Source organism: Corvus hawaiiensis, chromosome 1, assembly GCF_020740725.1.
Source record: "Corvus hawaiiensis isolate bCorHaw1 chromosome 1, bCorHaw1.pri.cur, whole genome shotgun sequence".
Lineage (NCBI taxonomy): Eukaryota > Metazoa > Chordata > Aves > Passeriformes > Corvidae > Corvus > Corvus hawaiiensis.
The window spans coordinates 32,199,698-32,216,013 of NC_063213.1; the positions used below are offsets into that span (position 1 = coordinate 32,199,698).

Consider the following 16,316-nt stretch of genomic DNA (forward strand, 5'->3'; position numbering starts at 1 on the left):
CTGTTGGAAGCTGCTCGAGATGTAACCTGCAGTGTTTGAGCAAGTAGTAAGTCTGTGTGCTTGAGAAAGGGAACTACTGCTGCTCCTTTGGATTCATTTGGAAGTGTATCACTAAGTTCCTTTGAGGCCAAACAGGGAACATACTATGGTAGCAAAATGTCTAACCTGGTAACTTGTCATTCATGCTATTTTTCATTACGTTGGCATTTGTTTTGAGATTTCTGCCTGTGTAAAAATTGCTGGTTTTGACTTTTGCCACTATAGAATCTCAACCTTTCACAATTGCTGTTTAATTTGCCCTTATAATATTTGGTTTTTTGCAGTGGTTTTGTTCCCATCTGTGCAAGTGCAATTGAGGGATGGTTTCTTAAAAAAAAAAAAAAAAAAAAAGAGATAAATATAAGTATTGAGCTAATTACAGTGTCTAGATCAGTAAGGCTTTCAGCATTTTTGACCATACCTTGGTAACTCAACCAAGAAGGGCTCTACAGAGCTCTTTGGTTGCTACCACAGTCAGCCCTCTGGAAGAAACAACAGTTATTTATATAGAAAGACGAAAGCTGATGGAGGTGGCAGACTGTACTTAGTTCCTTTCCAGGCTGACTTGCTGGAAGAACCAGCTTGGCTCCTCCTTGGTGACTTCTGCGTGGTCTGTGGGTGAATATGAGAGGAACTCCTGCTCATGCCAGGTCCTTCTCTATTATGTTTTGGCTTGATGATGGATGAAAATAGCATGTATTGCTTTAGAGAACAGCCTCCATCCACATCTTCAGTGGTAAAAGTCAATCTATAATCATTTGTTGCTGCAACATTTGATGTCCTAGATTGCTTGCTGCTCTAGTCACACCAAAGCAACAAAAATCAGTAGAAATTGTTCAATTTAATACAACAGCTATCTTTCCTCTGAAGTCAAATTTTTCTGTCTTTGTATTGCTTCACCAGAAAAGTCTTATATAATTCAATTATTTCTGCACATTATTCTAAATCCGTATTTTCTTTTACTTTGCACACTATCTGACCTCAAGTTAACTGATTGCTGATTAACTCAGGATGGATAAGAGTTCTGCAAATGCTAAGACAGTTCCTGCCTAAATGTTTTGTTTTAGTACTCAGCTGTTTGTTCTTTAATCCCTGTCTCAGTCATGGAGAAAATGCTGCTGATTAGAGCCTGTTGTGAAAAATCTCTGGCAAAACAGAGTTTGTCCTTTGAAGTGCTACCAGTTTGCAAACACCACACTTGTTTCTCTATCAGAAAAACACTACCCTAATTTCAAGTTTGTTTGCTGCTTAGCCAGAGTCAGCACCTGGAAGAAAGCAGCTGTTTTAAAAACTGGCCTGGGAAGAGTGCTCTGGAGTTTGGCTGACGTGCTGCAGAAAGTTGCAAGGATCCATGCACATTTGGGAGATGAAAAAACCCATTTGTGGTGGTGATTGTTCTTGGTGGTTTAGCTGAACCTGTCACAGCATGGAAGCACTTACTTTGCAGAAGCACAGGAGTGACATTCTGCTGAAGCTTGGATCTCCCACTACGGAAAATATTTTGAATTTTACTGCTCATAAAAGCATGTTGAGGGTATTTTCCCCTGCTTTTTAAGGCTGTCTGATCATCAGGATGCTTTTTGTTTATTCATTATTACTGGCTACATAGATAGATGATGTAGCATAAAAGAACCAAGGCCATGAAATCCAAGGAGAAAATCTTGTCACTTGTCTAATTAAGTTGATGCCTGGGGTGGTCACCTAAAGACAGAGACTAGACAAGAATAAGGGAATAAAGGTAGGTATTTATTTGAAGGACCTTCAAGGTACACCCTGGGCAGTCAAAAAGGCTACACCCAAGATGGACCCTGGGTCATGAGTTCTTCACACTTTTATAAGTTTGGTTCATTTGTATATCAGGGTTAATTCTCCAATTAAAGCTTCAGTTAATGATGTAATTTCCCCAAGTTTACCCCCCTTCTTAAGATGTTAGTTTACACATTTTGGGCCTAGGACAACCTGGGTGTCCTTGGAGAGCAGGCCTGGAGAGGCTTTCTTATGTCTACCTAGCATGAGAGAGCAGAAATTAACTGGCTACAAGAAACTTCACAGTTATGCACTAGGCAGTACAGGATTTGAAAAATATAAAAGTTAAAACCTAAGGCATCAAAGTAAGAGATGGAATTTTTAAAAATTTCTTTCTAGCTTCCTTATTTTTTATATGTTTAAGTGGTGTTTTAAAAAGAAGGTATCTATATTTGGTGCTATTTTTACCATTTACGATCCTAGCTACACAACTTTCAACAATGCGGATGACTCTGACATCAGTATTAGTGATGGAGACTGCAAGTAAATAAGAGAGTTCTCCAGGCAATGGGCTACATGGCATTGAAAGAGGACAGAAGATGCTTAATGTGTAAACCTTTATTGTTTTGTACCAAAAAGCTTTTTACACAAATGCCTTACTAAATTAGAATGTCTAGATATGCTTTTTTCCTAACAGTAGTTAACACAAGAATTCTGAACAAATATTTGAAATTCATTTGGAGGGTTCTTTACCAGTTACTGAACTGTTTCTGTTGCTGTTCACAGCAAATTGTTAGCCATTTACTGCCTCTTATTGTATGCCTGTATGTGCATTTTATGACTCAAGTATGGGGGGGGTGTATGCAGTAAATAGAGTACAGATGTTTTCAAGTGTTTTTCCTCACATGCAAGTTTTAATTTTGCAGACGATATCAGAAATTGCAGAAGATAATGAAGCCCTGGTAAGAACTTGATTAGATCATCCCCTTGTGTACTACCTCTTCTTTTGCATGACTGAGTTCAGGCCCTTGTGCTAATCTTTATATGTAAATACAACTGTGCATATTCATCAGCAACTCTTCAATCTTCTCTGTTTTCTGCTCTTTGATGCCTGTTAAAATTTTCTGATGAAGCTTTTTTTTGCTTTGCCTGTGGAATGAGTGCTTCATTTCTGTTACTTCAGCAAGGGCTTTTACTATTTCTGAAGTAAGCCTTTTGTTTTGTTTTCTTTTTTAATTTCAGCAAACAAATAATTTCCCCACCTTTCCCAGTTCCCCTCTTGAATTTCACTGGCTTGTGTGGTTGATAGTTGGTTGATAATGGTCAGTGTTAGTGAGATGAAAGGTAAGAGTCACTGTCCCAGTTTGAATTCCTGTCATTTGCTGGTCCCTGGTAATGCTAGTTGTTGCAGATAGCTGCATAAAGGAAAACTGTAATATAGTAAAAGGCCTCATATCAGGAAGTTCAAAAGCCTGCTTATTTCCCTGATGATTTTGAGCAGAATACTTCCATTTGCTCCGAGTCAAGCACAGGCTTTGATAAATTTGAATCCCAAGAGATGTTCTAATATCTTGATTGGCTTGCAAATTTGATATGTCAAGTATAGCTAAAACCCAAGGAAGCAAAAGACTAATCAATTAAGCATATGTCTGCCATTCTGAGAGCTTGATGTGATTTACCATGCAGGAAATGCAGCTCCCCCTCCAAACCCATGCTAAATCATACTTTCACAAATCTACTGTAAACCAGGTTCTGAAACATTTCTTTTTAAATCATTGCTTAATAAATAAATTATACAGTAAGAATAGATTTGGCAGGAAATACAAACCCTTCTGCTAAGTTCATGTTCTTAACCTAATACAAAGAAACTTGTTTCATAATAGAAAAGTTTAGATTATGAGGAAAATTGTTAAAGTGGCATAAGGCTTACGGAATTCTTGGCAGCATCAACTTGGCAGCATTACCTGAAGGCTGTGCTGCCATTCAGCAGGACTGTGAAAGGCTAGACAATTGGGCAGAGAGAAACCTAATGAGGTTCAAAAAAGGGAAGTGTGTGGTCCTGCTGGTTATTCCTGAGGAGAAATAACCCCAAGTACCAGTACAGGTTGGGGACTGACCTAGTAGAGAGCAGCTCTGCAGAGAAGGATCTGGAGGTCCTGGTGGATGACAACTTGACCATGACCTGGCAGTGTCCTTGTGGCCAGGAGGGCCAATGGTATCCTGAGAAGACTGAGGCCAGCAGGTCGAGGGAGGTGATCCTCCCCCTCTACTCCTCTCTAGTGAAGCCACATCTGGAGTGCTGTGTCCAGTTCTGGCCTCCTCAGTACCAGAGGGGCATGGAACTCCTGGGACAGGCCAGTGGAAGGCCATGAAGATAATTAGGGGTCCAGAGCATCTCTCCTAAGAGGAAAGACTGAGGGAGCTGGGCCTGTTTAGTCTGGAGAAGACTGAGAGGGGATCTCATTAATGCAGATAAATATCTCAAAGGTGGGTGCCAAGATGATGGTGCCAGACTCTTTCCCGTGCTTCCCAGCAACAGTACAAGGAGGAGTGGCTGTAAGGTAAAACACAAGAAGATCCACCTCAACAGGAGGAAGAACTTCTTTACATTGAAGGCAGCAGAGCACCGGATCAGGCTGCCTAGGGAGAGTATGGAGTCCCCCTCTCTGGAGACATTCCAAACCCACCTGGATGTGTGCCTGAGTAACCTGCTCCAGGTGACCCTGTCTTGGCAGGTGGGTTGGACTGGATGATCTCCAGAAGTCCCATAATAATTCTGTGATTCTATGATCACTTCTGCTGAGACAAAGTATTTCCTGTCCTTTTTAGATGGCGTTTTTTTCCTCACTGCTGTGAGAATAGTTTTTGTGGAAGGATAGTTATAGTCCTACAGCATCTCTCTGTTTCCAAATTTTATCCCAGTGTAGGCTTCTATGCATTAAGTTTGTCCTCAGGACAGTACTGAAATACTGACAGTTGCATTGCACCCTGGTTTTAGGACCTGATCCGACTGATGACCTGAATTAATTTTTTTTTTGGTACAGTTTAGCTTTGTTTACTTGTGAGAACAAGGTTTTACCCACTTGATCCTAATTAAGATCCTTATTAAGAGGATCCTGATTGGTCAGTATAGATGTATTGCATCAATGAATACAGTAGCAAAGAATGTTTCTGTGACTAAAGTTTATTCTAATTTTGGAAGTTAAATCCTGCCAGTAGAAACTTCAGTTTAATGTTCTGATTTCCAGCAGTAGTATATGAGATGATACAATTAAATAACACAAATTATTGAATTTGGGATTTGCACTGAAAAAGATACCAGAGCCATTTTTGAGGATGTGAAACCAATAGTTCTGGAAACTGGCTTGCTCATATGTATGTTTTGAAGGTATAGTGTTTACACTAGTGCTCTATGAGTGTAGTTATCGAACATCCTGACTATTTTTCACCCATGAGAAGATCTAGTGAGATGAGAACTATAAAAAACCCCATAGAGATTGATATAATGAGCTAAACTATAACACTTTCCAGCATCCACTTCCTGTCTTCTTGATTAAAGATACTTAAAGGAGCCAAATGTTAATTAACAAAAGCCAAGTTACTTTGGATGTACAGGATGACATAATAAAGTGACAATATTTTGTTTTATCTCTGGCAGCTTGCACACACTGGCTTGGCTTAATTAAAACCTCAATTTCATAGAGAGGCCCTGTTTAATTGCATTCTGCACTGAAGGGGTTCTTCTAAAACATGAGTTTCTCTGTATTTTCAGTTTTAGGGGTTTCCATTTTGTTTTGGGATTTTATTTATCCTGTTTTGGCTGATGGATGGATTACAAAAAAAATCCCGTAAAACAGCTCTATGAATTACAATGCTAAACTTAGTCAAACCAAGCTGATTGGAGAATTATATTTTTCCTGTGTAGTGATTCCTGGGCTTTTAAGAAAAGTAGTTCATTTGAAGAAATTACCATGAAATGAACAAAACCAGGAATTTAAAAGATAGGGAATAAGGAAAAAAAGGTAATTCTAATCACATCTTCAGTGTGTAATAGTTCCTCTGGGCTAGTTTCCCCTGCTTAATGTACCTTTAAGTGGATTTAGTCATACTCCATAGTAAGAGTATCTACGCCTGGATTTATTGAAGAAAATTTACAGTCATGTTTAAAATGTACACCTTGTTTTTCTTTATTGAGAATTAATTTTCAAACAGTGAAACCCTGATACTAGGGTTACAAAGCTATTTCATGTTCTTGAAATGCAAGGGATTTGAAATCAGTAAGGCTGACCCCTTTTAATGAACGCAGTGAAACTGTACCACAAAGAAATATTTCAGTAGTGCTTAGCTAGCAGGATGAAAAAGAAAAAAATTCGTGTCAATTGCTGTGTAGCAGTTAAGTGCATTTTCTGTAATCATCTAGTAAAATAGGGGCAGCTACTACACAGATTGTTCCATCGTTTTCATCTGTACTAAGTACCAAATAGGTGTGAATTGCTCCTACTTTGATTTGATGGTGGCTTAGCTTTACCCTTGGAAAGGTTTCTTGAAGAAACAAGGTGGTGTTGAAGCAGTGAAGAGGAGCCATAGCAATATAAAATTCACACCGTGCTGGAAAAGCATCCTGCTATATCGTCAGTCTTCATTTTAGACTTACATTCTTGCCCCTGTGGCTTTTCCCGAGCTCTTGTCCTCTGATGATTAGGTATATTCTGTTCCCCTGTTTAAATTTATTCATGGACATTTATCCTTGACAGCTCCAATTTAGAAAGCTGTTCTTACTCTTTGATGTTGACCTCAGTGATGTCAGGTCTTTCAGCTGCCCAGTATAAGGCTGTGAGCCCAGATAAGGGACTTAGTTAACCACTCCTGCATTTAGTAGTAGGCTACTACTCCTCTGTTACCTCCTGCGCAATTAAATTGTTTCTTTGCTGCTTTTCCTTGCTAAATTAGAGCTCAGCTTTGGTTCTGCGTTGCCTATGAAAAGTGGTTTGTGTAAAGATGAACATTCTTTGGCTTCTAGTCCGAGTGGGCTGGTGGCTGTACGCTGGTTGCAACAGGCAAGCAACGATCAATTTCCAGATTCTACTACGTAAAGGCTCTTTTCATATAAAACATGAGATACTCCATCTAGCTTGGTAAAAGCTTGTACTCCTTTGTTTGTTGCCTGAGCCTGACTAATTATCTTGATTTACATAATCATTTGAGCAGCCAAGTATTTTTCCCTCCATAACAGTGATAAAATGTTCATTTTGATATGTGTGCAAACCACAGATTGAGATCTTTTCAATTTCTTTTTTAAAAACATCTGGGGGATTAGGGTGCTAAACTGCCATTAATTTATTTTGAAAAGTAATCCAAGTTGCTCTAGGCATCTTTCAAAATAAGCACACAGGATAAAAAGATGGTTTAGCATGTAGAAATGACACTAGGAAGCATGTGAGAGACAGGTGTGGTAATCAGGGTCACACGCACATTCCTGTCATTTTTATTTTCAGTAAAGAAAACTAGTATCGAAATATGTGGAATGGTTTGTTGTTTGTTTTTTTTTCTTCACAGTTTCATAAGGTAAAAATAAAGAGAATTCTTAGGAATGTAAATTAACGTGTTTGACCTGATATTTCTCTAAAGCCTAGAGATGTAGAATGCAGCTGTTGCCTTAATCTTCAGTCAGGTTTGTCAGAGAGCCACAGAGGAGCCACAGGCTGTATTAGAACATGGCCATCCACTGGAATGGCTCATGCTGGGACAGCTGATAGCATTGCAAACCTCAGCTTTCTGCTGTTTAACAGGCTTTTGCCAAGACCTGCTGTGAGTGAGGAGATGCTTCATGACCAGCTCTCACAATGGGGGTTGGAAGAGGAGAGTCAGCAAAAAATAGTCAAACTTCATCAGTTGTCCCAATGTAAGGCATCCAGGAGCCAGAGCCATCACAGCATTCAGGAGGGCTTGTAGAAGTAGCTTGCCTGAGAGCAAAGGTTATTAAGATGTCAGTGTTAATGAGATACGAAATTGCAACTACACAGTGCATTTTTCTGATCATTTTTCTCCTCTTGCTGCATTAAAAAGCACCTTCATCAGGAATTATCCTCAAAGTATTAAGTCATTTTGCCAGAGCAGCGAGGGTTTGATAGTTATAGAACTGTTGTGCCTTGTGTTATGGATTAGTCTAAAACGATTTTATGAAGAGGTCCCATTATATTTTGGACTTCTTGTATGATCAAAACACTTACAGAGACCTTGAGCCAAACAGCTCCTACCACGTTTTTTTTAAGATTGCTAATTTTATGAACCAGCTTTGATTCCCTTGAAATTTCTAGCCTCTATTCTGTCTGCTGCTCTTAATAGCATGAGTGCGTCTGTGTGCGCGCGCTTTGAAACTAATTACTTGAAAGTCTATTTCTGCCTATCTGCTTGTGTTTAACCACTTCACAATGAATCAACACCCTTCCCCTCCCCCTGCAGATGCTTTAATCCTTATCTTGCCCTAGTTACCCTGGAGATTGCTTTCATCTTTAGCTGCGCTACTCCTAATGCCTATGCCTCAAGCCTGGCTTTTGACTTTTGCAGTGCCAGTTGGTGTATACGTGTGTGGGCAGGTGCATGTGTATAGCCATATGTTTTAGAAGGACATAGTATGTATGTGTGGTGCTGCATAATAATAGACCTGAAGTATTTCTTGCTGCTTGATTAGTCCCAGTGTTGAACCTCTTCACTCACTAATTATTTGAAACAGAGTCACTGGAGTGACATCTGATGAGGTGTCTGATCATTTTTAAGTTGAAAAGTACTTTCACCTTCTGGATCCCAAATGGTCGTATCACTGTCAGACCTACTAAAACCAGGTTTACACTTTAAAACCAATATTGGCAGCTCCATTAAGCCAGTTTTCCCCCCAAAGCTGTGGAGGAGCATGGATCAATCAGTATTAATCAGGTAGGATTGATCAATAGTTTTGATGAGAAGACTTAATGAGACTGGTGAATCCAGGTTAGTTTAATTCCTTTACATTCCAGCCACTGCTGTTCTGAAGATGAATATCCATGCACAAGTTTAATGTAGTTTAAGTAAGCCCTCTAAACTACACCTTTTGTTGAGGGGGATTAGTTTTCATGTAGAATTCATTTACAGAAGAGTATTCATATACTAAATACAGGTTAATTGACTAAATTTTAAAACAACAGATGAGAAAATGTATCTCTGCCAGATTATGTGCTTAGTTTAATGCTGGGAGAGATTTTTATCTATGGTTCAACCTATATGGCCTACCTTTTTAATTAAAAAACTATTTGAAACTCTTTTTTTAAATTAATTATAATATTAATACCTATAGTATTAGTATTCCTTGTATTTGTAGAAATATTCTGTCATGAAGATGCATTAGGATTTGGTGCCAGCTTTTAGAAGGAAGCCTTTCCTAGGCTTGCTCTTTTATTTGTGGGTTCATAAATCACGGTATTATTCAAAAGGAATGAATTGGGCAACGTGACAGGAATTTCCTTCAGAGCCTTATTGTCATCTTAATATTAAATCCTTGGTTATTCCTTATTCATATTCCTTAATATGAAATCCTTGGAATGCTAATGATGACATTTTCAATCTAATGTTGTTCTTCAATGATTTGCAATATTAAAAAAACCCCAAACAAACCAACTACAACAAAAAGGCAAAAAGTCATCCTCTGTCCCCCAAAACAAACCCCAGAACATCCAGATCATGTATTTGCTGAAGAAAGTATTCCTTGCAGAATTACAGTAGGTTTTTTAGAGGCACAATTTTTCTTGTTTATTTTTAGGTGTAGGTTTTTCATTTTGTCATAAGTAATCAAAGCCACTGTGCATACCCATATTTACTGAAGGGAAAGGTGTTATGGTGTTTTTTGGGTTTTACTCACAAAGTGTCAAGAATGGCAAGGATTTTTTTGATGGAGGGAATCTCAGGAGTTGGGGCAAGGTGTCCTTCCTTAAATGAAGAGGCCATTTGAGATGCAAGGCGGCATCTTGCCGTCAGAAGTCCCTAAATGGCAGAGTAAACCCAATCCAGCTACTAGACTTGCTACATTGAAGCTGATTTTTCTGCCTTGTTCTTCTGTACTGCTGTAAAAGTCTTCCATCTGAGTGGATGTTCACTTATTTGTGTTGGGTTCATGCCAGACAGTAGGATAAACCACAAATTAAGGAACACCAATTACATTGATTAACTATGGCTGTACTATTGGACTCAAGTTTTCAATATACTGAGCTTTGCAGTTCCAATCTGAGAGAAGAGGGGTTTTTTTTTATTCTACCTTTTTATTAGGTGTAAGCTGTTGTATTAAAATCACTGGGACTATTCATGCTGTTTGATTGTATGATTTTACCTGTTAATGGCTTACTGGCAGAGAACCTTGCAGGCAGTTTGACATGCCCTGAAAGGTAATTCACTGCTCCCTTTCAGGATCTCCACACTGCTGTTTGTGTTGAGTAGTTACCTCATGGAAGAGCTTCGCTGAAATCATTGTGACAGCTGACTGTTTGGTGCCCTATGTATAGAAATGAAGCTAATCATTACAAGCTGGGGTTTAACATGAAAAAATCCTGTGCATCTAGTCACATTAGCCATGATGAGTTTAAGCCCGTTTTGAATTTACTTGCGTTCATACAAAGATGTGTTGAATTTCAAATTTACAGGTGTAAAATGCAGGGTAGTGGCCTGCAAAACCTAAACAATTTGAGCTGCACGCTTTGCAATTTGGTTGCTTGTAGAAGGAAAAAGAGATGCATCTTCAGATTTAAAGAAAGAAAGTTACTGCTCGAGACATATTATCTCTTCTGGTGCATTTTTAAAAATACATTTGCTTCCTTGTAAGAGAAGGAATAAAAAATGCTCCAACTTCCCACCAATTTGCTTGATGCAGAGGTACCAAAATGTGACACCTCTATGTGGCCTTCAATTAGAAGGACTTCATAAGTGCTAAGGAAAAAAAGTTCACTTTTCTCTTCTGTTAGATCTAAATATCTGAAATTAAGAGAGAAGTTTAATTTGGACTGACTGATTTTTTTGAGCGTTGCATGCAGTAGTCTCCTGGGGATTACTACTTCTCTTACAACTGCTTTCTTCCAGTTGACTATTCTTGTTATCCATGCTAAATTGTTTTGGAGACTATCTATAGCACAGCCTCTCTTGCTCTTCTGCTACCTCTTAGTCCATAATTGGCTTCATTTTCCTGCCTTTCTGAAAGCTTCCTGCTGCTTTATTCCCTCGGTCATTGTCCTGCTGCATTACTGGTAAATGTTGTCATGACTCCTGTTTCTTGCAGCTTTGGAGATATGTTGTCCTTTACACTGACTGCATTTGTTGAGCTGATGGATCATGGGATTGTATCGTGGGATACATTCTCTGTGGCATTCATTAAAAAGGTAAATTTGTAATCAATGCTATCTGTTCTATATCACTTTAAACATATGAGGTGAGTTGTAATTTGGGTTGTTTTTCTACTTTAAATATATGAGGAGAGTTGTAATTTGGGTTGTTTTTCTTTTCTTCCTTTTTTTTTCCCCAGGTACATTATTTAGGTCATTGGTCAAAAAAGGTACATGAAAATGGGATTAAAGTGTTGTTTCAAAGTATAAATGTTTGTATCTGCAGAACTTGGCTCAACTTCTGTGGAAATCAATTGGAGTGAATTGGGATTAACACAGTATTAGGCTTGTTACATGAGAAATTGCTTATTCAATTGCATCGTGACCTCTCTGTGCAGATAAAGTACAATTAAAGCAAAAATTAATATTTTGATGTAATGTAAACTAAAATGAGTAAAGCCATATTTCTAGGAAAAAAACCGCAGCAGTGAAATGCTTCCTCTGAGGTATTGGAAGAAGAGAAATGAGTTAGTTTGCAATTTGAAATTAGGATGATGTCTAGTGAGTTTATCAAGCTGAACTTTGCCCCCCTGAATCTTGCAGTTGAGGTATGTGGTTTTGAAACTGATCTGTCCACGATTTGCAACATATCCTTTACTTACGTGTCAGAGATGCACAAAAGCAGCAGAAACATGGCAGTATTCTTTAGGTACAGAGATTTAGCAGACTTCAGAAAGAAGTTTTTATTACTGATTTAACACTTTTCATTTACTGGGGAAGAAAAACCCCAAAACCACATAATTCTTCTTTACAAAGACTTCAAACCAGATTGAGCTTATCATAATTTAAAGTGCATTTGTACAGGTTCAAAAGATATCAGTTACTTCACTAAATTACTATCAGAAGCAGTAATGAAATTAATATAACCTGTGACAAAAATACCTTCATTTTAGTAGAGTATGTCAGAGCAAGGACTTTAAATTTAGTTAGAAAATTGCTGCCACTGAAGGAAAGTAGAAGTTTACTTTTGTTGCCAAAAGTGAAAGAAGGATCAACTGTGAAAACAGCATTAGATACATTAGCTTCTAAAGCTCAGTTTCGGTCATTAAAAATGCTGGGTGCATTCTTAATAATAAAAAAAAATACTGTAACTCATATGGGTTTTGGTCTGGTTTTTAAATTTTTGCTGAATCTTGCAGTCTAGATAGTTGTGATGATGATTATTGTTATCTTCTCATGACAAAAGAAATTCTACAACTGCTTTTAACTGACTGCAGGAGATAGAAAGTCAAGTCCAGAATGCCTTACTTTCTAAGGGAGCCTGCTATGGAACATATGAAGAAACTTGCTAACGTTGGTTTAAAGTATCTACTTTGTTAATGGCTCAAAATTAATGTCTTTGGCCAACCTTATTAACATCTTTTTCCCTGTGGATTGTATTGTAACAACAGAAGAAAATGTTGTGTTCCCCTTGTTAATGGTTCGTCTCTTCTGTCTGGCACTTCCATAGGTTTCCCTGGATAATGACCCAATTTAAAAAAAACAAACCACCAAAAGACACAAAATAAAAGCATTCTCACAAAAAACCTATGAAAACCAAACTGGAAAATAAAACTGAAAGTGAACCTGTTGAGCAAGAAAGGGACCAAGGAGAATGATAGGACAGTTAGAAGACAAACAGAAGGACAGAGAATGACAGAGATTGAAGAAAGAGGCCCAGGAGTGTCCTGACCTGCATGCAGTTGGGACCTAGAAAGGCACAGCTCTCAGTGGTGCAGTGTGGGCAAGGGGCAAACCTAGCACAGCACCTTTGGACCATGTCTCATCTCTGTGGCGGCAATCTACAATTTCATTTTCACTTTCTTCTCTGACCTTGGCTTTTGGCAGGACACTTGAGGTCCTTGATGGGCTTGCTCAAGTGACTGACAGGATGGATAAGGGAGCTGATAAGTTTCTGCTGAGGGGGGAGCTTCCAATCAAGTGCTTCTGCCTTTTGAAGCTGTCTTTCATGTTAAATGAAAGCTAAACTGGAATGGGGTTGAATCAGTCCAAATTTTTTCTTGAGTAGTTTTTTAACTTAAAAATGTAGAAGCTGGAGGAGACCTCAAGGGGAACCCCTGACTGCTTCTAATGAATAACTGCTGGTGTTGGATGCAGACTCTCTGCCATCCTTTGGGTACATAAAGACTGCTATTCTAACTGCAGCAAATAAGACTGATGCTTTCAAGGACACCTTTGTTCCTTATTTTAAGGGAAAAGAGCATCCTTTGGAAAAACTTCCTTACGATGTGAAAAATTCTCTTAAGACCTTTTTCTTGCTTATGATGATATAAAGTTCATTTCCAGATTCCATAGTTGCCTAAAGGACTTGGATTCCAAGTTCTTAGAAAAAGTAGTGATTATTGGTTATCAAAATTGTCCTCGTTCTGGCCAGGACAGGGTTAATTTTTGCAGTATCCAGCAGTGGGCATGGCTAGGATCCAGATGTTATTCTATACCACCTCACATCATTTTCTGGGGACAGGGTCAGGGGTCCCTTCTGGGTTGGGGTAGCGTGGCAGTGGTTCAGGTATTCCCGGTTTCCAGGTCGTAAACATTCTTGTGTGAATTGCTCATCCCTCTGTTATTGATGTTGTTGCTGTTACTGTTCCTTTTCTTATTTCATTGCTGTTTCCAGTATATTGTACTTATCTCAACCCATGATGCTTACCTTTAGTGCCTCCAATTCTCCTCTCCACCTGCCACAGGGAGTGGAGGGAGTGAGCGAGTAACACATAGTTTGGGGCGTGTCAGTGGGAACACTACACTGGGAAATACCATTCCTAATCCATAACAAAAATGCACTACACAAATTTGGTACTTCCATCTTTAGTTCCTACAAGAGGAGAAGTATTGGTTGAGATAGTTAAAAAAACCCTTTAAAAATTATTTATATAATTGCTGTTTCATAAGTGTGTGATGCAGAGCCTTAATGTTGACAAATTGTTTACTCTGCCATCTATAATGTATTCTGCAGGAAAACAGGGTGGCAGCCAGGAAAGTATTTCTGTGTGTCACAACTGTCAGTTGTTTTTTCTGTAGTCAAGTGCAGCTCTAGTTCCTTACTTGAAAATGATATGCACCCTTTAAAATTTTAATATGCATTAGATTTAACAGATAACACAACTTCGACAGATTTTTCTGTACATTTCTGACAACAGAATAGTGTAGGCAAATAACTAATGAACATACATAATGGAAATCAGATCTGTTTCTTTCACTGTTTTTTCCATATGGGGTTTTTTTCCATATGGGTTTTTTTTCCTGGTGCAGTATTATTATTATTATCTAATAACAACTTTTTTTTAACTTTCAAATTCTCTCTTGTGCCTTCAGTGATGCTGAACCAGGAAGAGAACTCAGATGATGTAGTTTAGTTTGCTATAGGTTTTTTATCCACCCTCAGTTTACATGTTTTCCTCCTATTCCAAAACAGCATGAATGTGTAAATTCACAGTCTGATTCCTAATTCACCTTGAAATTGATAGGAAGTTAAGCAGCCAGACTCTTCTTTTGCATGTGACTATATACGTCCCAAGAGGACTATGCAGATTTTAAGGTTACAGGTATTTTGCTGAAGACATAATTTTATCCTTAGTGAGACACGCCCATGTGACAGGTTTTCATGTGAAAGTGCAAAACAATCAAGTTGCTTCTTTCTGGAAAAGATGTAGTGTTTTTGCTGAGCTTACATTATTTTAATCGTCAGAATTTTTGATAAATGAATGCAGGATTATTTTTGGATGTCAAAAGGCCTCTCTGTGTGTGGTGCTTAATAAGCAGAAAACAGCAAATAACACAAATTTGAACTCCTTTTTATTCCTGTCTCTTCTCAAGAAGGACCTCTTTTTCTCCCACATCCAAAACTTCAAGTGTGGGAATAGAATTTCTTTTTAATGCAATTTTGTTCTCTCTGGAACTTGCATGACTTATTTTTGAAAGGTAGACAAGCCTATTACTTCTGGCCAGAATTCATGCCTCGGCAAGGTGGTTATGAATATACATAGATTGACATGCAAGTTACCCAGCAGATGTGTTGCATCTATGTTTAGTGTGATATGTCTTTTTATACACACAAGACAGCTTTAGACCTTGTGTTTGTGTTTGTGGTTAAAAGATGTTATGGTCCAAGGTCAGGAGAATAAATGAGGCTAAGGCAGCCTTTCCTAGACTGAGGTTCCAGTTATCTATACTGTTATATTTCTGCAGGTCCCTGATATGAATATTATATCCCAGTGAAGCATTAACTGCTTCACTTCAAGGAGCTGCTGCACCAAGAATAATCCATAAATGCCAGGGCTCCTAAAGAGGTGACAGAAATCTAGCAAATTGGGACACAGTCTTGTTTTCCTGGTGCACAACCAACCCCTGGATACCAAGTGCCCCCTGAGGCATCCAGGGGGCACTTGGTTTAATGTGTGAGCAGTGCAGAGTTGCTCTGTGCATACCCCGACCCTGTCATGGGCCTTGTGGAGATCTGGCAGCTCTAGCTGCAATGCATCAAAACACATCTGGATTACCATTGAGAGAGGAGGAGTAGTACAGTGCTTCTGACATGCAGCTTGTTGCTCTAAAGAGCACATTGTGCTTCATACACCATTGTAAATATTGTTTGGGCTCAGGACTTGCTTGGAGCAGATACTCAAAGTCCAGAACAGAAAAAGGCTAATCAAGTTGCTTCTCTCCTCCTGTTTTCTATGTGTTCGTGGCTTGGTTCTTTACAGAAAATAAAGTCAATGTATATTCTCTGAATTGAGTTTCATTTGGTGTAGGGTTTTCCTGCTGTGGTAATGCAAACCAAGTAGTACAGCAAACAGCAGCCCTGCAATAGATTAGAAAAAGAAAAATCTGTCCCTCTTTCTTTCTTGTCTCCAGCCAACGTTGGGTGTTTTGCTCCTTCAGTACTATTTATAATATCATGAGTGCAAAACAATACCATTGCTCATGCGTGAACGTTTTAATGTGACTTTTACAGGCACCTGGACAGCTTTTCCAAGCATAGGGCATGCCTTTCTTCCTCCTAAAGGAAAACAATTCTTAGGTCTAAGCAGGCATCCAGAATTGGAAACAGTATAACTACAGTAGTGGCTTGAAGCACGAGTACTGCAGAGACATGTGAACTTTTCCTGAAGGAACATATCAAACTTGGGACAG

At 38.7% G+C, this 16,316-nt stretch overlaps 1 protein-coding gene across 4 annotated transcripts in view; it reads left to right on the plus strand.

Moving 5' to 3' along the window:
- The window catches only part of ELMO1 (engulfment and cell motility 1), a 311,991-nt gene that overhangs the window by 101,635 nt on the left and 194,040 nt on the right, over positions 1–16,316 (plus strand). For all 4 annotated transcript variants that reach the window (XM_048298919.1, XM_048298911.1, XM_048298938.1 and 1 more), the window contains 2 exons: positions 2,712–2,747; positions 11,081–11,180. In XM_048298919.1, coding sequence (XP_048154876.1) covers positions 2,712–2,747; positions 11,081–11,180 — 136 coding nt within the window. The remainder of the gene's footprint in view (positions 1–2,711; positions 2,748–11,080; positions 11,181–16,316) is intronic.